General features: G+C 37.4%; 4 protein-coding genes and 1 pseudogene across 5 annotated transcripts; 2 read left to right on the forward strand and 3 right to left on the reverse strand.

Annotated features, from left to right (window-relative positions):
- Window positions 1–979: 979 nt before the first annotated feature.
- LOC130504266 (uncharacterized) lies at window positions 980–2,568 on the reverse strand. Its single transcript, XM_056998869.1, has one exon. It carries the CDS (start codon window positions 2,447–2,449, stop codon window positions 980–982), a length of 1,470 nt encoding a protein of 489 aa, XP_056854849.1. The 5' UTR covers window positions 2,450–2,568.
- Window positions 2,569–2,914: 346 nt separating this feature from the next.
- LOC130504267 (transcription factor GTE3, chloroplastic-like) lies at window positions 2,915–4,564 on the forward strand (annotated as a pseudogene).
- Window positions 4,565–7,486: 2,922 nt separating this feature from the next.
- On the forward strand, window positions 7,487–8,697 carry LOC130504265 (putative F-box/kelch-repeat protein At2g44030). Its single transcript, XM_056998868.1, has 2 exons — window positions 7,487–8,197; window positions 8,264–8,697. Exons 1-2 carry the CDS (start codon window positions 7,542–7,544, stop codon window positions 8,631–8,633), a joined length of 1,026 nt encoding a protein of 341 aa, XP_056854848.1. The 5' UTR covers window positions 7,487–7,541; the 3' UTR covers window positions 8,634–8,697.
- An 879-nt stretch (window positions 8,698–9,576) lies between these two features.
- Window positions 9,577–12,734, reverse strand: LOC130504268 (histone-lysine N-methyltransferase, H3 lysine-9 specific SUVH3-like). 2 transcript variants are annotated; one of them, XM_056998871.1, is made up of 3 exons: window positions 12,583–12,734; window positions 9,914–11,958; window positions 9,577–9,826 (listed from the first exon to the last, which is right to left on the reverse strand). In XM_056998871.1, exon 2 carries the CDS (start codon window positions 11,944–11,946, stop codon window positions 9,925–9,927), a length of 2,022 nt encoding a protein of 673 aa, XP_056854851.1. In that variant the 5' UTR covers window positions 11,947–11,958; window positions 12,583–12,734; the 3' UTR covers window positions 9,577–9,826; window positions 9,914–9,924. The 2 variants fall into 2 exon arrangements, with proteins under 2 accessions (XP_056854851.1, XP_056854852.1); XM_056998872.1 differs by lacking the exon at window positions 12,583–12,734 and adding an exon at window positions 12,086–12,545.
- Window positions 12,735–17,197: 4,463 nt separating this feature from the next.
- Window positions 17,198–21,340, reverse strand: LOC130494523 (leucine-rich repeat receptor-like protein kinase PEPR1). Its single transcript, XM_056998870.1, has 2 exons — window positions 18,119–21,340; window positions 17,198–17,762 (listed from the first exon to the last, which is right to left on the reverse strand). The coding sequence occupies exons 1-2, from the start codon at window positions 21,126–21,128 to the stop codon at window positions 17,395–17,397; spliced, it is 3,378 nt and encodes a 1,125-aa protein (XP_056854850.1). The 5' UTR covers window positions 21,129–21,340; the 3' UTR covers window positions 17,198–17,394.
- Between the last annotated feature and the right edge of the window lie 575 nt (window positions 21,341–21,915).

Below are 21,915 nucleotides of genomic sequence, written 5' to 3' on the forward strand. Positions count from 1 at the left end.
TAATGTAATTATTTATTTTCTTTTAATAATATAAAATTAAACAAAAAGAGAGAGAACAAAAAAAAATTGTTATCAAAGATGTATGATTCATAATCATTAATTTTCATATATATGTTAATTATATTAGGTAATTTCATAGTTTTTATTTTGAGGAAATAATTTGTTTAAGGTAACTCTGTAGCTTTTTATTTGATAGTTAATTTAATAAAAAGTAGTATAACATATATTTATATGAACCAAACTATTTTTCTAAGAATTTTAAGAATCATTCAGGTGATGACACGTGGGTACAAAAATATATTGTAATGGCTCCAAGATTAATATATATGAGATTTATGGACTCTTTCTCCTCATCTTCCACACAAATTAAACATATACACTACTAAGTTTTTTTTTTGACTAATAAGATTTTATTTATCTTGCTCGCATGGTTGGATTTGATCAGATTAAGGAGTTAAATTTTTTAAGTTAGTTTAATTTAAAAGTTTCTATGATTTGGGAGATATATATGACTTTTAAAACTTAGGGTTAAAATGAATATACATCCAGTAATGAATAGAAAAGTGTAGAATAAAATCCAAAAATAAAAACATCTTCTCACCAATTATAATAATATTTAACTAGTGAACTCTTTAAAATTCTGAGAGACTATGCTAGAACATGAATCATTCAATTTTTTGAAATTTTTTGTAAGTAAATATTATAATAGTTGGTGAGATACACCAATGCTGATCGTTTAACATAACCGGTCCTAACGACCGTTATATAGACTAACCGAATACATAACCCAATACTTTAAGTTTCGTTACTAGTGCCCTTTTTTCAAAAAAAAAAAAAAAATTTCGTTACTAGACCCACAAAAACTTGCAAGTATGTGTATTGTGTAAATGAAGAGTATGAAACTGTGTAACCCATGAGATCAAGTATCTTGTTACAAAATAAATGATTCAGAGTAACTTATAAAATCAATGAAAAAAAGTCAATTGTCTATTGGAAGAGGGTACCTACAATACCTCTCATTATTCATACACATAAAGAATCTCTCATAAGCCGAAGCCATCTGAGTAGCTGTAAACATCGAAAGAGCATAATCCTTACAATCTTTCCCCTTCATCTCCAAAACCCTAGAACCATCTCTCACAACAGACTCCAATGTCTCCACAAGAGACCTCGCGTTTGGAGAAAACGTATACCCAAAACGCTCATCCACAACCACCGTCCCAACAATGCTAGGGTAGTTCGGCGCCACAACAGGTTTTCCACACTGCATTGCCTCAATGATGGTCAAGTCAAGCCCTTGAGGTCTCATCGTTGGGTTCACAAACACATCCAAAGCGTTGTAGAAACCAGAGAGCTCATCTGGCTCTAAAGATCCCAAAACCCTGACGTTTTGACCTAACTCCGCGTATCTTTTCCCCCAAGGACCAGAACCAGCCACAAGCAGGTACACTTGCGGGTGCGTTTTAGCGATCAAAGCAAACGCTTCGTACAAAAGTGGATGTCCTTTGTCTCTCACCAAACGTCCAGACACACCCATCACAATAACTGTCCGATTACCAACAGGAACACCGTGTTTCGCCCTAAACCTAGCTCCAGCATCAGGTGAGTACACGAATTTAGTCTGGTCAACGCCGTTGACTATAACATGAACGTTTCTCTTAGGAAGCTGGTAGATGTTAACAAGAACCTCGCGCGCGCTGTTGCTTATGCAAATGTGTTGTTTATAAGCCGGGAAGAATCTGATTTCATCGATGAGTCTAGGCATTGTAAGATCAAGATCAGAGCTAGGATGATCATTGGAGTCATAAAGCTCTTGAAAAAGCTTAGAATGCATAATCTCGTACCAAATCCCATGCCACGTCACAGCCACGTCACCTTTAGGGACCATTTTGATTCGCCAATGAGGCAGAGCAACGCTCTCCGTGTGAACATAGTCGAAAGGACGATCTAGAACGTTGATTCTTTGGAAGATCTCGAAGGCATGAGAGTAGTTAAGTACACCGTTTTCTTTTGGAGGGAAGTAGATGTGTAGTAGATCTCCTTTGTTGTAATACTCTTCTTGGTTTTCAAGGTTACTTCTGTCGGAAGAAACCGTGAAGACGTGAACCTCGTGGCCTCTTGAGGCGAGAGAAGTGTAGAGAGTGTATGCGTGACGCTCCATTCCTCCAGGGATCGAACCAACGGGCCATGATTTGCAGAAGACGGCGAGTTTTAGCTTCTCGGAGATTGGTCCGAAAGAGAGTTTGTTCCATGGGGATGTTAGGTCTCGGAGATCTCCGGCGAACGGAGGATTTTCTGTGGAAGAAGTCAGCGGAGAGTGATCGAGCTGTGAGAAGAAGATGTAGTAAGAAGTGCAGAAGATGAGTAGTAATGTAATGATTGTAGTGAATCTGAAAGGGAGCGAAGAAGAAGTATAAACTGTTCTTGAAGAATGATTCTTGATGGCCATTTTCTTGTTCTTTGGTTGTGTTGTGTGTGTGTGAATTTGATTGCAAGTATTGAAGATGATTCTTTGCTTAAAAATCGGATCTTTCTCGAAATTTTATTTCAGAGTTCGATTCTCAATGGAATTGCACATGGCTTAGCTACTTTTATATGACTTTAAAGTCAAATCTCTTTGTGTTCAGAGGTTGGATGTAAATGTTTATTAATGTTTTTTTTCTCTGCACAACTGAAATTATATTAGCGAAGCAAAGCAAAACAGCCGACGTTAACCAGATCCCAAAATGAGGAAAACAAAACTGGCGGAATATCGATATATTCCCGGAAACAATGATAGCAAATCATTTATAAATTGGCTAATATATAATTTAGATCTCCAAAAACTAATAAATAATTTTAAGTCAAAATCTATATTTAATAGTTATAAACATTAAGGATTTATTAACAATTTTTCAAATGAATTAAGACAAGCATGGGATTTTGTAAATATAGCTTGTGTGAATCTTCGAAAAAATGACTTAAAATCAGATAGAAATATCAGTTTTAAAATTATCTAAACAATATTTTTTATTGTGTAATAAAATAATTACTTGAGAAAATAAAAGTCAAATTAATAACTCTGAGCTCAATTTCGAACCTCGAAGTTCGAAACTTGAAGCGGAAACTAATAGTTGAGCTGGAACAAGTGAGATGAGAAGCTTGATCAACCGAGCTAACAACATGCTCCCGGAGACGCAAGTGCCCGACAAGAAGCTGAAAACAGCAAACAAAGGTACGGTCCAGATTCTAGAGAACTGCAACAGTTTGCTGACGAGGTTGATGAAACATAAGTTCGGATGGATATTCAACACGCCAGTGGATGCGGCTAAGCTCGGTTTACATGATTACCACACAATCGTTAAGAAGCCTATGGATTTGGGGACAATGAAGAGGAAATTGAGTAAGAGCTGTTTTACAAGTCGCCCTTGGAGTTTGCTGAGGATGTGAGGCTTACTTTTAACAATGCGATGATTTATAATCTTGTGGGGCATGATGTGCATACTATGGCTGAATTTTGTTGAACATGTTTGAAGAGAAATGGACGCTGATCGAAACACAGTATGTGTCTCTTATTAAGAGGCAGCAACAAGCTCCTGTTTAACAAACACTCACTGTGGAGAGCCATTACCATTACAAGCACCTACACATTCCCCTCCTCCTATATGATAGTTGAAGATAGGATTTTGGAGAGATCAGAATCTATGACCAACCCAGTGGAGCCTCCACCTCTAGCTGTTTCCCCTGAGAATCGTGAAGAAGAAGAAGAAGCATGTGTAAAGAGGGGCTTGACGTTTGAGGAGAAGCAGAGACTTAGTGAAGATCTTCAGGATTTGCCTTTCGAGAAGCTAGAGGCAGTTGTTCAGATTATAAAGAAGAGGAACACGGAACTCACTCAACAAGACGATGAGATTGAGTTGGATATTGATAGTCTTGATATCCAGACGCTTTGGGAGCTTTACAGATTTGTGACTTGAATATAACGAGAGCTTGATTAAGAAAAGTGTCCAAGACCGGTGAGAGCAAATGACTAATTGCTAGTCACTTTCCTTGCTTTTTACCGTATTAACTGGTACCTAGACATATCTTGTTTTTTCTTTCATGGTCACAGACCACTCTATTTACTGGCCCTGAATCGCCAAAAGTTGCAGAATTAGGTGAGGTTTTTGTTCATGAGTACTGTATTAATCTTTTAGCCCCACTGCACTTTACTTTTTCATTGACATTTTAGGACATGTGGCTTCTCCAGTTCGGCAAGAAGTAAATGCTGGTGGATCAAGTAGCTCTAAGAGTTCTAGTAGTGGATCAGGCTCGTGTTCTAGTGGTATATGTTGAGAGACTTCTTCTCCCTTGTCAGCACCACATCTCCATACAAGCTTACTTGCATTCCTTTCCCTATGCAGATTCTGACAGTGACAGCTCACAGCATGGAAAGTATTTAGCATAGGTGGTAGCCATTGTATTGTCTTTTTCAAACTTTTGTATTCAGCTCTCTCAACATAGCAAAGCTTGGTGGCCTTTTTGTAACTTTTCCCACATCGGATTGCTTATGTATTTGAGTTTTTGTTAACTGTACAGAAATGTGAAAAAAATCTTAAATGTTTTGTTTCAGGTTTGTCATTATGTATTAATTGTTTTCTGGTCTCTTGTTTGTGACTAGATGAAGATAACAGAGAATGTTTGATGCCAAAGAAACAAAAGATAACCGATATCCAAACAGAAGTTTAACATAAAAGCAGATCTCAGAATATAAGAAAGACCGAATAACATCCAAACAAAGTTCAACGCAGAAACAAGAACAAAGTTCAACATAAAAGCAGAAATCAGAAGACCTAGAGCGACTCATCCACCATAAAGTAACCGGCCATGCAATGGAAGGTCTGCGTATGTGCCTCTCAGCGCATGCATCCCAACAGGGTCGTCCTCCTGGGGGTACTGTAGTAGAAATAATAATCTATAAATTCGAGGTGAGAAAGTTCTACATGTGTAACGAAGAAGTGAATACAAGTTGTTTTATACTACATCTAGAAAAACAAGTTTATCAAATGACACTAAATGATTATAGTCAACAACTTTATATTTGTACAAGTTTTATATTATCTTCACAGAATAAGTTATTATTGATTTGTACAATTTTTACATATTCAAAATAATGAACTTTTGTAATTCGATTATGAAAAATATGAAGTTGAAGAATAACATAAATGAAAATTGAAGATGGCCGAACATTCAACTTCTGTAATTCTAGAACCAATCAAATTTATTTAAAAACTATACACTACACAATATTTTTCTAACAGCTACAAAAAAAATTCCAAATATATGGAAAATTTTAAATTGGTTGAAGAAACTTTTATATCGAATTAAAATCAAATTAGCTAGTAGATACTTCCTTCTCATGTGTTCATCAAATGCCGGAAATTGTTGATGGTCTTATCAAACAACAATCTAAAACTAAAAATTTACATTGTGGTTGTTATATCTTGGTTCTTGGACATGAGCTCAATTCAATTTATTTTTGGTTAGATGTCTTTAAAAGAAAATTTACTAAATAGTTATTTACATAACTGATATATTATTAATACACAGATTATTAAGTTACAAAACATAAAAATTAACATGCTAAATATTTTTATATGGATACTATATATAAATATATACTTTTAGAAATTTTAATTCTTAAACAAAAGCATACATACTTTGAATTGGTCAATCAAATCCAATGTGAGTTTAATTCTATCCTGTAGGAGTAATCACCTATAACATTTTATTCATTTTATTAGCATGTTCTAAAATAATTAAATGTAAAAAATTATGTGTATTGTATAGATTTCTACTCTTAGATAGAATCAAACTTCATACCCCCCAAATGGTTCTGAATGTTCTCTTTGAGTGTTTTAATGTGCTTCAGTTTTAAAATTCATTGTAACTCATACATATGTGTATAAATGTTTCTAAAGGAATGATCTCATTCCACGTGGAAGAGATGACCAAAGAGTGGCAAGGGTCTGGCGATGATCTGCATTGGCAGATTGTATGGATTAGATCCCATTCTATATTGTCCCACTCCAATTTTATTTTATGTTTGTTTAAGTTCCATTCACATTTGATGATGATACAACCTGGTCTATGACTCTATGTAGTGGGCCAATTACTAACATCCTGTTTAATTTCAGTGACTAATTGTGCTACGAATTTTCTTATCTTTCTGATATTCCTATCAGGAGAACCGGGAAACCTCATACGTCAGTCACTCTGCTATCGAACAGCCTCACAAGTGAATCAAGTTAGAAGCTCTTCTTACCATTCCCAGTCTCAACTGATTCATCCGTATAGGCTTCAGTGTGATCTCCCTCTTACTCTTACAAAATTTTCAAGCTTTGGTTCCACTTGAGATTCACATGGAGAGTTTGTTTGAAGATGATGATAATGATTTGAACTGAAACTCATCATGTAAACGAAGCTTTCCAAAAAGTACATGACGAACATTGACTACTAATACCAAACAAACATCAATTTTTTGTTTCCTTCTCATTACATAAATGGTGCCAATACAATACAATACATTACAAGAGTATGCATTGCCACAGAACATGCAAATGCATACACAGTTTCCTGCGCAAAACAAAAGCCATCACATCACACCCTCTTTGTATTCTTTGCCCTGTAATCTATCTTATTAAAATATAAACATTCTGTTGGACCTAACATTTATTTTGTAAATTTTTAAATTAAATACACTTTTATACTTTATAGTTAAACCTACATTAAATCACTAATGTTTCTTTCTTTATACTACTATCCATGTTTCCAAACAATATACTTATTTCTTTATACTACTATCAATGTTTCTAAACAATATATTTTTATATACTACTATTAATGTTTCCAAACAATACAATAATTAATCTTATTTATTTTATATCTATCATTTTCTCTTTAAAATTGTGTACAAATGTCATAATTTCATAAATTGCAAAATAATGAACTTTAAAATTTGGATTATAAGATTACAAATTATGAAAACTATTACAATTTAAATCCAATTAGATTACATATCAGTCATCCATCAGTTCAATCGGTTAGTCTCAGATTTTACTGATTTTTTTTTAATATGAATATTTTAGAAACCTAAATTGAATTGTCAGATTTCCGGATTAACCGGTATAATCACAATCAGGTTGAATTTAAAAACACTGATTTAAATGCAAAAATATTTTAAATACACACTCTTTAAAAATTACCAAAATATTTGTTAAGTTATTAGTGAAATTTTTCATCGTAAAATATTCCGCGCTTCCAAAGCGCGGATCAAAGTCTACTAACTTGTAAATTGTAATCGTAGCATTCATCTACAAAAATATTAAAAATAAAAATAAATATAACTTCCTGTTTTTGTTTATGCGGGTTACCTAAAAGAAAAATAGAAGTAAGTTTAGAGATTAACAAAATCTATTATACCCGACCTAAGCCTAAATTAGAGCAAAGTACAAAAAAACCTTAATCAAAAACAAAACGTCCCAAAGAGAGAGGGCACGTCGTTGACCAAAAACCAAAACAGGATGATGAAGAAGAAGAAGAAGTCATCATCAGAGTCTCTTCCTCCGTCGTTTCTGTCGTTACCGTACGACATCGTCTTCAACACTCTGGCTAGGATCTCTCGGACCAATTATCCAATCCTGTCTCTTGTCTCCAAGAGATTCCGTTCACTCTTGGCTTCGCCTGACCTCGACGCCGCACGATCACTCGTCGGAAGACCCGAGAAGTACCTCCACGTCTGCTTAAACCTCAACAACAACAACAACAACAACCCTAACCCTAGCTGGTTCATACTTTCCCAACGTAAGTTGATACCAACCCCTTCGTTTCCTTACCGACATCTCAAGTCCTCGAGTGTTGTCTCAACTGGCACTGAGACCTACGTAATAGGCGGTGGACTCGTGGTGAACGGAAGCAAGAAAAGAAGCGAAAGAGTGTTTCTAATCGACTGTAAAACCCATCAGTGGCGTAAACTCCCCAACATGCGTCTTCCTCGAAAAGAAGCAGTCGTTGAGGTGATGGACGGTAAGATATTTGTGATTGGAGGCTGCAGCGGCAAGTACTCTACCAAAGACGAGAATTACGGAGAGGTTTACGACCCAAATACACAAACTTGGGAGCCCACAAGTGCCACAACACTCGATCTACCCAATCACACCAAACAACAACATGACACGAGGTATCTCAGATGTAAAAAAGGTTCTTACAGTTCCATGATTTGCTTCGTAGCCTCAGATTATTTCAGTTCCACCAGGCCGTCCTCGGTAGAGACAGAGAATAATTTGTGGTTGGGAGCAATAGTTCGCAATGGTGAACTACGCTGCGGTGTCTGGTTTCGGTGGAGTAAAGTTGTGGGACTTGAAGCAATATCCTCTAATTATCTTATTTCGGTGACGAACTCTTGCCACGACAAGAGTGTTGTAGTTTGGTGGAAGACTAATTATGCCGAGGAGTGTAAAACTGAGATTTGGTGTGCACAGATTTTGATTGAGATCTGCGATCCCATGAAGATTCGAGGATTCATAGAGTGGTCTCAGAGTGTGTTTACCTTCCAGGGATGTCATGATTCTGATGAACTCCTTTTGCACTCTGCTTTAGTAACCCATGATTTTTGAGTGAATGTCAGTTTCTATGGATTTATTTAGTGATTTAAATTCTAACAAAAGATATAATTTGATTCATGATAAGGATTGGAACAACTTTTCCAAGAGTATACATTACATCCTTGCATCTTGCAGTAAGAGACTAATACTATGTCATAAATTTGCAAATAAGAATACTGAGAAAAATGCTTTGTTGACCATCTATGTGTATAGACTCGAAAACCATATAGCTAGCTTTGAATGTATATATATATATATATATATATGCTTGTGGTTTTTAAGGATGGGGCTACAAGGCTATTTATCTATACCTTGATCATGACTTGTAATGATATTGATTCCGGTCTTGGTAGATTTGGTACAAAGTCAACCTCAGATAACTTTAAGGCATGTTGTGACTCCTTTGCATTTATTCTGAAAGGATGATCTTAACTGAGTTTAGTTCTCTTTGCTCAGAAGAAATACAAATAAAAGTAAACAACCAGATAGTTGTCGATAATTTGATTCTTCAAGGGTAAGAGGTGTGGGAAAAGACTGGAGAGAAGCTGACATTGTAAACAGAGCTCCTCCTCTCTTTGTCAGTTGTCACATGAAACAATTACTTGAGAATATTACACAGATCGCGTTTTATTTTCCTACAACTATGCCATCTTTCCTGATTCTAGCGAAAAGCTTTTAGTGTTTGGTGTTTAAAAACAGGCAGCCAACTCGTGAAGATAAAAGTATTTCCTGATCCAAAGAGGTTCCTCAACTGATTACTCTTACAAAATTTACAAGCTTAAAAGCTTTGTTTCCACTAGAGATTCCATCAAGAGTTTGTTTGAAGATGATGATAATGATGTGAACAGCAAACAGTGGAATCTGGTTACTCCCTCATTAAGGAACAAAAACTCATCATGTAAACGAAGCTTTCCAAGGAGTAGTACATGAAGAACATTGACTACTAATACTAAACAAACATCAATTTTTTGTTTCCTTCTCATTCTTGAAGTCTACGGATAAGTTGTTACAACAAGTTTTAAAACATAACTAAATCCTCTAGAGTTTAATTTTACCAAACCCACAGAGCATGGAAACTACAGCCGATATGGTGCCAATACAATACAATACATTACAAGTGTATGCATTGCCACAGAACATGCAAATGCATACACAGTTTCCTGCGCACAACAAAAGCCATCACACCCTCTTTGTTACTCTCTGCCCTGTAAAACAAACAGAAATGGTTTCAGACCATTAGTGTCAGAATCATATCTAAAAGTACAAAGAAAGGTGGGAGATCAAGGGTTTACAGTTTCTCAGATCATCCAAAAGAACCACGGCATTTCACAGAACCACAGTTGCAGTGCCTCTTTCCATGTAAAACACTCCCATCTCTAGCCTCGGATGCAAGGGAGACTCCATAATCATATGTCAGTTCAGCCATCGGAGGAATATGACGAATGGCAAAGAAAGCAATGTGAACAACCGGTTCACCGTTTCCTTCACGAATAACCGGCTGCCACAGAACGTTTGGGGAGCAGCTATGGTTCATGAACCGAGCTACATTCCCAAAGTTCTTAGCACTGATCAGTAGTGGTGACGGGAGACTAAACTCCTCGGAGATTTCATCTGAAGGATCCTCATCTACTAACGCAGGCTCATAGTTCCACTTAAACGAGTTATAAACACGCGATGTGTCAAAGACAAACTCATCATCTTCTTGCTCCATTCTGAGCTCCCCTCTGTCTTTGACCTCACCAGCATATTCACATATGAAAGAACCAGCACGAATGGGATCCCACGAACGTAAACCCCAACCACGGTTCCCTGTCTTAAACACTTCCATGCGGAACTTCAACCCTGTCTGAATCACTTTGTTTTTGCAACTGGCGTGACATGGACACGTTGGACCACATTCATACACCATCGGCCTCCTGGAAACAAGCATAACGCCGTAAAGGTAAGGCAGATCACCACCGTTCTGTCGGATGCAAGAGCAGTTTAGATCTCCCGGTGCACATGAGCCACGGCAGGAACAGCCAGTAGTGTGCTGCTGTGTTATTCTAAAGGCTTCCGAGTGTTTGAGAGTGGAGATGTAAGTAAAATAAGAAGGCCCCTTCTCATCATCAACGTCATTCACAAGCGAAACAGGTTTGCTCTCAACTCCTGAGGTGAGATCCGGAAGGATAAGTCCTGTTCTAGGAGTCAAACCTTCCTTCCACTTATGAACAGCTTTCCAGTACCCAAAAGCAGGTGGCTGACCAGGTTGTCTCACCAGTTTATACTTAAACGTGTTGCAGCCAGACTTCCCTTTCTCTACCCATGACTCTGAGATCGAATAAAGTCCATCGTAGATATAAATCTTCCCTGTTTTACTAGCTGGATCCTCCTCTCCTCTTATCACTCTCACTCCATTCCCTTTCCTCAAGCTTCTCTCTAACGCAAGATTCCCCCTCTCAAGTTTCTGATCAGATGCTTGTTTGTTCTTGTCCGCATTGCCTCCTTGTCCACTGTATATCAAAGACTCAGGATCCTGTGCCTCGCCGTCGTAACGTCCAGCCGAAACAATGCTAGTAGCTAGAGGCTCCTCATCTGCTCCAGCGGCCTTGCTTGTTATATAGTCAATGCCAGCCATTGTCTGCATGTGAAGACCCACTAAGCACATCTCTATCCGTGAAAAGAAGATATCTCCAACCTCGATCCCAGGGACCGTTCCAACTCTCTTCTTCATGTTTGTCCTCACCCCATTGCTCATCAAAGAGCCTGCCGCTTTAGAAGTCGCGGCCTTTGCGTACTCTACCTGGCTTAACCGCCTCCTAACAGCATCGAAACGCATCAGCACGCTGCTTACTAAGTCCCCATTCCCATCTTCTCGCTCTGCTGCACTGATCCCGCTGTCGAAAACTCCACTGAACCGTTTCACAACCTGAACCTCCAAAGAAGGCTCTTTGGGGACTGTCTTGTCTTTTTTCTTGGCGTTACCACTTCCCTTAGGACGACCTCTTTTAGCTCCGGTTGAGCTACTAGGGCCATTTGATGCAGTGGTAGGTGTTCTGTATGACTGAAGAGGTGGAACAAACGATGGAGGAGGAGGTGTGTACTGAGTTTGGTTGAGATCTGGAGTATCTTGTGCAGGTGGTTGTGCTCCAAAGGGGAAGAAAGGTGAGTACCCAGTAGAAGAAGAAGAAGAAGGGCCAAAAGGTGGAACTCCAACAAATGGTGGACCTTGATTACCATTTGGAAAAACAGGTTTCAAACTTCTCAGAGGTTTGACATCTAGCACTATGGACTTGTCATAATGGTTAGGATTTGGAACAGTGTTCATCCCTGGTACTCCTTCCATTGCTAAAAACTCCTGTAAAAAAAATGGGACCATGAGTTGGGTTAAAGAGCATTGACAAAGGCTTAGAATTAGCATTTTCTCTCACAAACAGATAAAATAAATATCACAGCATTTACTACACAGCCCTCTAGAACAACACCTTGCAGTTTCACCTTGTGGGTTATACTCTTTGCAGTACCAAAGAAAGTTACAAGGAAATGCAAAAGAATCCATTTTAAGAGCAAGCTTAGCCTTCAATATAGAATCCCTACAAGAATCGAAAACCCTAAAAAAATGCAAACTTTGCTACACTTTGTGAACCCACCAAGATGCAAAAGTAAAGGGTATTTTCATAAAACCTAAAATGTACAAATCTAACAACAACACCAGATCTTTTGTGCCCTAGGAGAAATAACGAAGGACAAAGAAAAAAAGCTTCCTTTTTGCCCATAAAGATCCGTAAAGGCATAAACCTAAGGTCTAAGGAGCATGGCGTAGCTACACCAACCCTTAATCGAAAACCAAAACATACTAGTTTCAGATTCGCCAACGGAAAAAAAAATGAAAACTTGTATCTACAGTGAACCATTCATATAAATTCATTTTCAAGATTTCATGGAAAGAAGAAACAAGACATTAGATTGTAAGACCACCAACCTCACGAAGTTGAGAAATTTAAATTAGGGCTCCGAGTAATTACGCGAAAGAGAGAGCAGAGAGAGACGAAAAGATGCCTTTCGATGTAGCATTTTCAGACAAATGCTCAGATGAAATAAGCGGAAGACGTTAGTGTTTCAGAGAATTCAGTCCGTTAGATTCTTATTTGCGTCATCTGTACCGTCCAAAACACCTCAGGCCTTGAAAACACAAACCTTTCCTATTCGTGTTGTTACTGTCAGCCATTTATTTTCCTTTAATTTTTTAATTTTTTTCTATCCAGCAAATTCCAATGTAATATTCTATCTGTTTCATAATATTTGATGTTTTACCTAATGTACAAAGATTAAGAAAATTATATTTCTTTAATAAAAAATATTTTAAAGATATAATTTTAAAATCAATTAACCAATAATTAAAAAGACTGTAAAATCTAATTGGTTGAACAGTTTCCAATAAAGTTAAAGTAACCTTAAAATCTCAAAACTTCATCTAATTTAAAACAAAATTATCCTTCTAAAACATCGTCTATTATGAAACGGAGGGAGTATAAGCACAAGAATCCATAAAATATTTTTAAAAGGTCAAAATTGATCTTGTTTTTTTTCTTGCGCAGAAATATTTGACTAGTAATTTCAAGAGCATCCACTTTTAAAAAAGTTAACAAATTCAGATAAATCGAGTCTGTATTTGATTATGTAATAACAATTTTAACAGGTTAAAAAATTCAGTATAATTTTCTTTTAAAATAATTTAGGGTCTATCCTTATGTAAGAAATCTACCGAATTTTGCCAAATGTTTCATTGAATTTGACCCAAATCTGACCATGTTAAGGATATCTCTAATCCAACTCTATTTTTTTTCAAAATAATATAAAAGTAAATATAGAATAACAAATGCTCTAAATCAATTCTATATTTCAATATATTTTGAAATTTACTCTATAAAATAAATAGAGTAATCTATTTTTGTTTATCCATGACTTCATTATGAAATGAAAAATTGGTAGAGTTATAACACTTTATTTCATATTCATTTTTGTCCTCTTTTAGAGGAAAAAATGAAGTTTTATTCCAAACTCTCCTTTATTTTATTTAAATTCTTCTTTAGTTTCTCTTTAGAAAATCAACAAACCCCATAAACATGAGTCCACAAAGAAACTGTAAGAAGCTATATATTTGGAGATACAAATTTTCAAGAATTAAATGAAGGTGAATTGGACTGTACAACCTTCAAACAAATTATAATTCATTAGATAACTAAAATCCCTAATTCTCCTATACACAACCATCACATTATAAATAATAGCCATATTGTCTCTCAATTGTGACCCATGTGACCTGCTGAAAGCTTGGTTCGAAATTGCGCAAAGCGAGATGAAGCGAGGAGGCTGGCGCTTAGCGCCTAGCGCCATGACGCCACATTGCCAGCGCCTTGTGTACCTGCATCACAAAAGGTACTCTTCAATACCATATCTCTATATATTACGTAAACAAGAATGCTAAGATAGAAACTAAAAATACCAAATCCATAAATAAAACTCAAAGGTTCATATAGCAAATGCAACACACCAAATGATAATACCAGCTTTAGACATGATCACCTACAACATATACAAACATCGAATGAGAAAAAGCTATTGAGTATCCTAGCTTAGTGGGAAACAAAACATCATATATATACAAGACATATATACAAGACATGATCATAAAATTACATACAGAAAGAAGCTAATCACTTAAGGAGAAGAAGCTATGATAAAAACAAAACATGATCACAATTCACAACTACAACGCAAACAAACATGGAATAAGAAGAAGCAATTAGCAGCCTATGATATAAAAAAGACATGATCATAAACTTATATTACAGAAAAGCTACTGATTTTAGAAGAAGAAACTATGTATCCTAGCTTAGTGGGAAATTTAAACGATCACAATAGCTGGGGTACACTAGTAGTGTAGGTTAGTGGGAAATCTACACGATTAGGTGAATAAGGGTTACTCTCCTCTACATGCCTATAAGTTATAAGGTGAATAACGTCAATCAAATCTTATTTTTTGTATAGGTACAATAAAGCGGCGTTTTTACCGCTTAAGCAAAATAACAAAAGCGAGGAAAAACGACATAAAGCGAGGGTTTTATGTAACTCGCCTGGCAATGGGGTCCCTTGGCGATGAGGTCCTCGCCTTGTGGCTTTTAGCGCCATTGCGCCAAAAGCGCTCGCTTTTTCGAACCAAGGCTGAGAGTTTATTTATTAAAATAATTATTAACTAAATAATATAATAAATTGTGGCTACAATAGATACACATCTTCTATCTCTTTCTTTCTCTTTTTACCAAATTTTTATTTCTTCTTCATTCGTAAAAACACACGTACATTCATCTCAAAGCAAGGAAGAAACCCAGATTATGGGCTTAAGAAATTGAGTTTGGAGGAGAAGATGGTACCATAGAGAATGAGGTGACATCGAGCTTTTATACTATGTTTCTGTTTTTGTTTTATACTCTGTTTTTGTTTTTTGTACTTTGTTTATGTTTTTGTTTATACTTTGTTTCTGTTTTTATATTATGTTTTTGTTTCTGTTTTTATACTATGTTTCTCTTTTTGATTTAGTGATCTAATGGTAAAGAATAATGACGGCGAAGCGTTAGAAGCGTTGTTGTGTCGGAAAAAAGAATAGGAGATAAAGATGATCTTTATACGGTGGTGAAGAATAACGACAGTGAACGAAGTGAAGGTGTATCAACACGTTTGAAAAAAAGAAAAATTGAAGAAGATGAACTCGGTGTCTATACTATATTAGATGAACGGAATAGTATAGTTTATATTCTTTAATGTAGCTATTTATGTAAGGTTACCATACTATTTGGGACATATTTGTATACTATTTCTTAAAACAGGGAAAATTGTTATATCTAAGATGTGGGTTGACATTTCCAGATTAGGGCTTAGTTTTATCATCTGGGTTGAGTTTTACTAACTCACACTTGATACTCTGTTACTTATATTAGTGATACGACCTCATTTATGTCGCAATGTCAGTATATTCTATTCAATAATATAATAGTACGACATTCCTATAACTTTGCTACTAAAGTCCTTTAAATTATTGAACGAGAACTAAAGTTTAGTTCCACGTACACTATAAAAGTACTATACTATATCCACCATGTAGTATAGTATTATGAACATGGTGAATATCATTATTTGAAGACGGGGGAAACTGTTTATATATCGGATGTGGGTTAAAATTTCCGGGTTAGGGTATAGTTTTATCATATGGGTTGAATTTCACTTACTCACTCTCGTTACTCTCTTTATTAGTGATATGACCTCATTTATGTCGTAATGCGGCTATAAAAGTACTATACTATATCTACCATGTAGTATAATATTATGAACCTGGTGAATATCATTATTTGAAGACGGGGAAAACTGCTTATATCTCGGTTGTGGGTTGACATTTCCGAGTTAAGGTATAGTTTTATAATCTGGGTTAAGTTTCACTTACTCACCCTCGTTACTCAGTTTATTAGTGATATGACATCTTCTATGTTGTAATGTAAGTCTATTTTATTTAATAATATAGTAGTACAACATCTATATTCTATTTAATAATATAGTTGTACAACACCCTGAATTTATTGAACGAGAACTAAAGTTTAGTTCTCCGTGCACTCTAAAAATACTATACTATATCCACTATGTAGTATAGTATTATGAACCTGGTCAATGTCATTATCTGAAAATGGAAGAAACTATTTATATTTCGGATGTGGGTTGACAAATCCAGGTTAGGGTTAGTGATAACCATTTAGGATTTGAGTTTAAATTTCTATTTCATGTTTATGATTTATAATTGGGTTTATAATTTATTGATAAAGGTTTAGGGTTTAATATTTAAGGATTAATGTGGGATTAAAATAAGTTTTAGTATCTAGATTTAAGTGTTAAGATATATTCCCTCTGTTTTTTAAAGATAGATGTTTTAGAAAAATAAATTGTTTCACAAAGATGTATTTTTTATGTTTCCTATACAAAATTTGCAAATTTCAATAAAATTGATTGAATTTATTGAAAGACTATTGGTTAAAATGCATTGAAATTTGATAATTTCTAAAAATGATGTATAGTTAATGTGTTCTCTTAATATGTGTGAAAACATCAAAACACACATCTTTAAAAAACAGAGGGGGTAATTGATTCTAAATTATTTTGATGATATGAAATATAATTAGTGAAATGTTTGTGGTTATTATGTATGTGATGTGGAGGAATTATTTTCTCTCTTTTGGTGTGATGTGGCTGTATTTTATTCTTTATTTTGGTAACACTTTCTCTTTCTGTGACTTGGTAATTGTTGTTGTTGAGGATATTACCGGAGCAAAAGGGAACAAAATGTTAGTTTCTTAATAATGTCAAAATCACTAGCATACACTTAATTTCATTCGTGTTTTAGGTTATTCAGCAAATAAGCCCTTAAATGAACCTTTTCTGTGTTCACCGAAATAATTGAACTTTTTTTTTTTAAACAGAAATAATAATAATAATTGAACTTTATCTTTTACAATCACTACTAAACTGACATAGAAATATAAAAACATTCCATAAACATTCCAAATTAGTTTTCTTTCAGATTTAGTTATATTGATTGACGAGTCAATTTTACAAACATGGTTTCAAATAACGGTCCTTCATAGATGGGCCCGAGTTATATTACTTCTAGCTAACCGAAAGATTCAAACACACTACTAATAACATTTCAAACACACTACTAATAACATCCCGTTCCTCTTGCATTAATAGATTAGCGAACTGAACCAGAGGAGCATCTTCCAAGACCTTGCGCATCGCACAACACTTTCACCACCTCTCTCATCGTCGGTCTCTTTACTGGATCTCTCTCTGTACAGCTCAGTGCCAGTTCAGTCACCTCAACTATCTGTTCCCTAAGATCCGAATCAAGAAGCTCTTCCACAAGAACCGGATCAATAATTGTTGACACCATGTCGTCCACGCTGCTGTTGCTCAACATAGATCTCACCCAGCTTACAATATCAGTACTGTCCGGGAAGGACTTGTCCACCGCTCTCTTCCTCGTAACCAGCTCCAGCAACACAACTCCGTAACTGTAAACGTCTGATTCTCTTCCCCTCACCGTCTTGAAAGCGTTCTCTACACAAAATCATGCGTGAGACACAAGAAACAGAGAATATATTCACAACAAACCAAAACCTAACAGATTATAAACCGGTTAAACTCTAAACCAAACTATACCAAGTCTAATATGTATAGTACAATTTGTGCGTGAGAAAGAAGAAACAAAGTATATTTACAACAAACAAGCCCTAACAGATTATAAACCAGTAACTAACCCGGTTAAACTCTAAACCGAATTATACCGTGTCTAATAAGTATGGTGCTGTTTCATGCGTGAGGAACAAGAAACATATAATATATATACAACAAACCAGGAAACTCTAAACCGAACATCATCAAGTCTAGTATGTATCGTGAGATGATATGTTTACCTGGTGCTATGTACCCGGTTGTGCCTGTAACAGTAGCAGTTGAGACCGTTGAGCCATCAAGAAGCCGAGCCAAACCAAAGTCACCAATGTGAGGCTCCAAATCCGAGTCCATGAGTATGTTCTCTGGCTTAATGTCACGATGAACAATCGGAGGATGACAATCATAGTGCAGATAAGCCAGTCCATGAGCGACCCCAAGCGCAATGTTGTACCGTGCAGACCACTCAAGCACGTCTTCTTTAGGGCTAACACCGTGAAGAACGTCGTATAAGCTTCCTCTAGGCATGTATCTATACAGCATCAGCCCGTCTTCTTTCCTCAGCCAAAACCCTTCCAACTTGATCAGGTTCCTGTGTCTGACTTTCCCTATTGTTTCAATCTCCCTCATCATGCTCTGGTTGGCTCGGATGTGAGATGCGAAAACGAGTCTCTTCACCGCGTAGACCTCTCCCGAGCCTAAAGAGGCTCTGTAGACAATACCGTGAGCTCCTCTTCCGATGATGTGTTTTTCGTTTAGATTGTCAGTTGCTGCAAGAACCTTGTTGAGCAGCTGAGATGGAGCTGGTTCCTCGGTGAAGACATAAGCATCTTTCTTTGGTTTTTCTTCAGGACCACGACGACGACCGCGTAGGCAGACGAAGAAGACAAGAGCAAGAACCAAAACCAACACAAATAAAGAAGACAAGACTGATATAAGCACGATCTTCCACGTGCTGAGACCACTCTTGCCGCGTCTAGATTGATCAACGCAGTAACTCATCTCGCTATTGTTGCTTATGAGGAAGGAACGTGGAATGCACAAGTTAGGGTTTCCCGAAAACGACGACGGATCAGAGCTCAACTGATTCTTCAACTTCTCAGGTATTGGACCGGTGAACTGGTTGTTCGAGACATCAGCGTGTAGCAACGAGGTAAGGTTACCGAGAACAGACAAAGACCCCGTCAGCTTGTTGTTGGACACGTTGACTCTCGTTAGTTTGAGAAGACGCCTCAAGCTGTCCGGAAGCTCGCCTGTTAATCCGTTTCCGCTCAAGTCCAAACCATAGATCAGGTTCTGTAACGAACCAACAGACGAAGGAATCTCACCGCCGAAAGCATTTCTAGCCAACTGCAGATCCGATAGCTTCACGAGCTCAGGCAAGAACGAAGGGATGCCTCCTGAGAACCGGTTCTCGCTGAGAACCAAAGTCGCCAAGCCTTTCAATGTATTATAGCTCGAAGGAACAGAACCGTTTAACTTGTTGAACCCAACGTCAAAACGCTCTAGGCTCACGCAGTTAGAGAGGTGAGGTGGTAGAGGGCCTTCGAGAAGATTACGTGAAAGATTCAAGTAACCGAGGCTTAGTAAGTTCCCAAGCTCCGAAGGTATCTCTCCTGTGAGTTTGTTTCTAGACAGGTTGATGCTAGAGAGGTTCCTAGAGCTCCCAAAGCTTCTCGGGATAGGTCCTTCGAAGCCGTTGCTGTTGAAATCAAGAAACGAAACGCTGTGATCTTGAGAAAACTCCGGGAGAAGACCTGAGAGGTTGTTCTCTCTGAGGATGAACCTCTCGATGCTCTTGCAATGACCGATAGACGTCGGTATCTTACCGTGGAGATGATTAGAACCCAAGTTAAGCACCGTCAGCTTCTTCCCATGGCAGAGGTTCGGAGGTATCTCGCCTGTGAGTTTGTTGTTTATAAAGTCAATCTCCTCTAAGCTGCTGTGCACACCTAAAGAAGATGGTATCTCTCCGTAGAAGCCGTTTTCGAAGAGAGTAACTTTCTTCAGATGCTTCAGACTCGTCATCTCTAGAGGTAGTTCACCAGTGAGGTTGTTTTGATAAACAAGCAGCTGAGCAAGACTCTGAATCTTCCAAACCTCTATAGGGATCTCACCGGAGAACCGGTTCTCGAAAAGCTCGAGACTTTCTAGCTTCTTCAGCTTACCTAACGAACTCGGTATCTCCCCTCCGAGCTGGTTATTGTTGAGCTTCAACATCTTCAAGCTAGAACAGTTACCAATCTCCTCAGGGATGCTCCCAGAGAGACGATTCTCCGAGAGATTAATAACAGTAAGCTTCTTTAACATCCCTAGCGAGGCAGGGATGGTACCTGACAGGTTACCACTCACAATCACCACACCGTCGAGGTTACTACAGTTCCCTAACTCAGGAGGAACAACACCTTCGAAATTGTTGTAAGACAACTCCAAACCCACAAGGTTCTTGCAGTTGGTCGAACCGAGACGAACCGGTCCGGTTAAGCTGTTGTTACCAAGAAAGAGTTCGGTGAGATTCTCAAGACGGTTGAAACTTTCGGGTAAAGAACCAACCAGCTCGTTCTTGTGCAAGTACACAACCTCCAGCTTACTGCAGTTCCCGATTGACTCAGGGATGTTACCAGAGAACCGATTCTCAAACATACGCAGATCGAGAAGCTCCTTAGCTTCACCGATGCTCTCCGGAATCGAACCGGTTAGATTGTTGTACTCAACGCTAAAAGTCTGCAGCGCCGGGATTCGAAACAGGGACTCGGGTAGCTCCCCGGTGAGGTAGTTTACGTAGAGGTAGAGATCCGCCACGCTCTTTAAGTCGCCGAGAGTGTTAGGGATTTTACCGGTGAACTCGTTTTCGGATAAATCTAGGTAAAGGAGTTTGGTACAGTTTCCTAAAGTGGAAGGTATGGTTCCGGAGAAGGTGTTGGTGCTCAGATCCAGAATCTGTAAGCTTCTGAGGTCGCCAATCTCGGGACCTAACTGGCCTGAGACGTCGGAACGGGTGAAGTTGAGAGAGGCGACGTTGTTGGAGTCGTCGCAGGTGATGCCGAACCAGTTGCACGGAGTGGCTGAGGGAGATGAGTTTGGTTTCCATGTGGAAGTTACTTCTTTTGGTACTTTCTCGAGATGTTTTAGAAGTGAGAGTAGAGTTAGCCCTTCTGAGTTGAGACAAGAGACGGACGCTATGTGGGTGGTGGAGACAAAGAGACAGAAAAGGAGAAGACTTTCGAGTGGCGATCGAAGATTCTTCTTCATCTTAGATTCAAAAATCAAGAATCATGCAGAAGCTAAAATCAAGATTGGAAGTTTGAAGTGACAAAGCCTCCCATGAGAGAGAAAGAGAGAGAGAGAGAGTACAAAACTTGATTTGATGGGGGTGATAATAATAACTAATAATCACAATCTGATGTTTGGTCGGTATTGTACAACGATTGCGAACCTAAAACGTTCAACGCGTTTTCTCTTTGGACGGCGTTTCTGGTTCGGTCTTCTTTATTTCTGTTTTCAGACACACGTGTTTTAAAAAGGAAGTCTTCTTCTTTGTTTGATTGATTCTCTCTTTAAGAAAACTGAAAACGTGACTCATTTAGGATACCCTACAACGATGTCGTTTTGTTCTTGTATGTAGGCAGAGAAAGTATAAAACCTTTAACAACAAGAAACGTAATCACACACACTTGTTTCGTTTTTGGTTAATTAATTAATTGGATTCCTTTGTCCATTTGCAGTTTTGTTTGGTGGATGGTCACTTGATGGAGGTAGGGTTGGGTCAATTATTCAGTTTGGTACTACTAACAACCAATTATCAAGTATATTTATATTCATCGTTTGTAGACAATATCATCGTGCACTATCTAACTTTTAAAATGTGATATATATTACCTGTATACGCACTATAATATTCGATTTGTTTAGAATATCCAAACGTTAGTTTGAGGCTTTGAGCAGAACAATTTGTCTACTAAAGTTAAGATTCTAATTGTCTATAACAACACTATAATATGTTAACTTTAACTTTAGATTACGATTTGTTAAACTGATG

Source organism: Raphanus sativus, unplaced genomic scaffold (genome assembly GCF_000801105.2).
Source record: "Raphanus sativus cultivar WK10039 unplaced genomic scaffold, ASM80110v3 Scaffold1468, whole genome shotgun sequence".
In the NCBI taxonomy this organism is placed as follows: domain Eukaryota; kingdom Viridiplantae; phylum Streptophyta; class Magnoliopsida; order Brassicales; family Brassicaceae; genus Raphanus; species Raphanus sativus.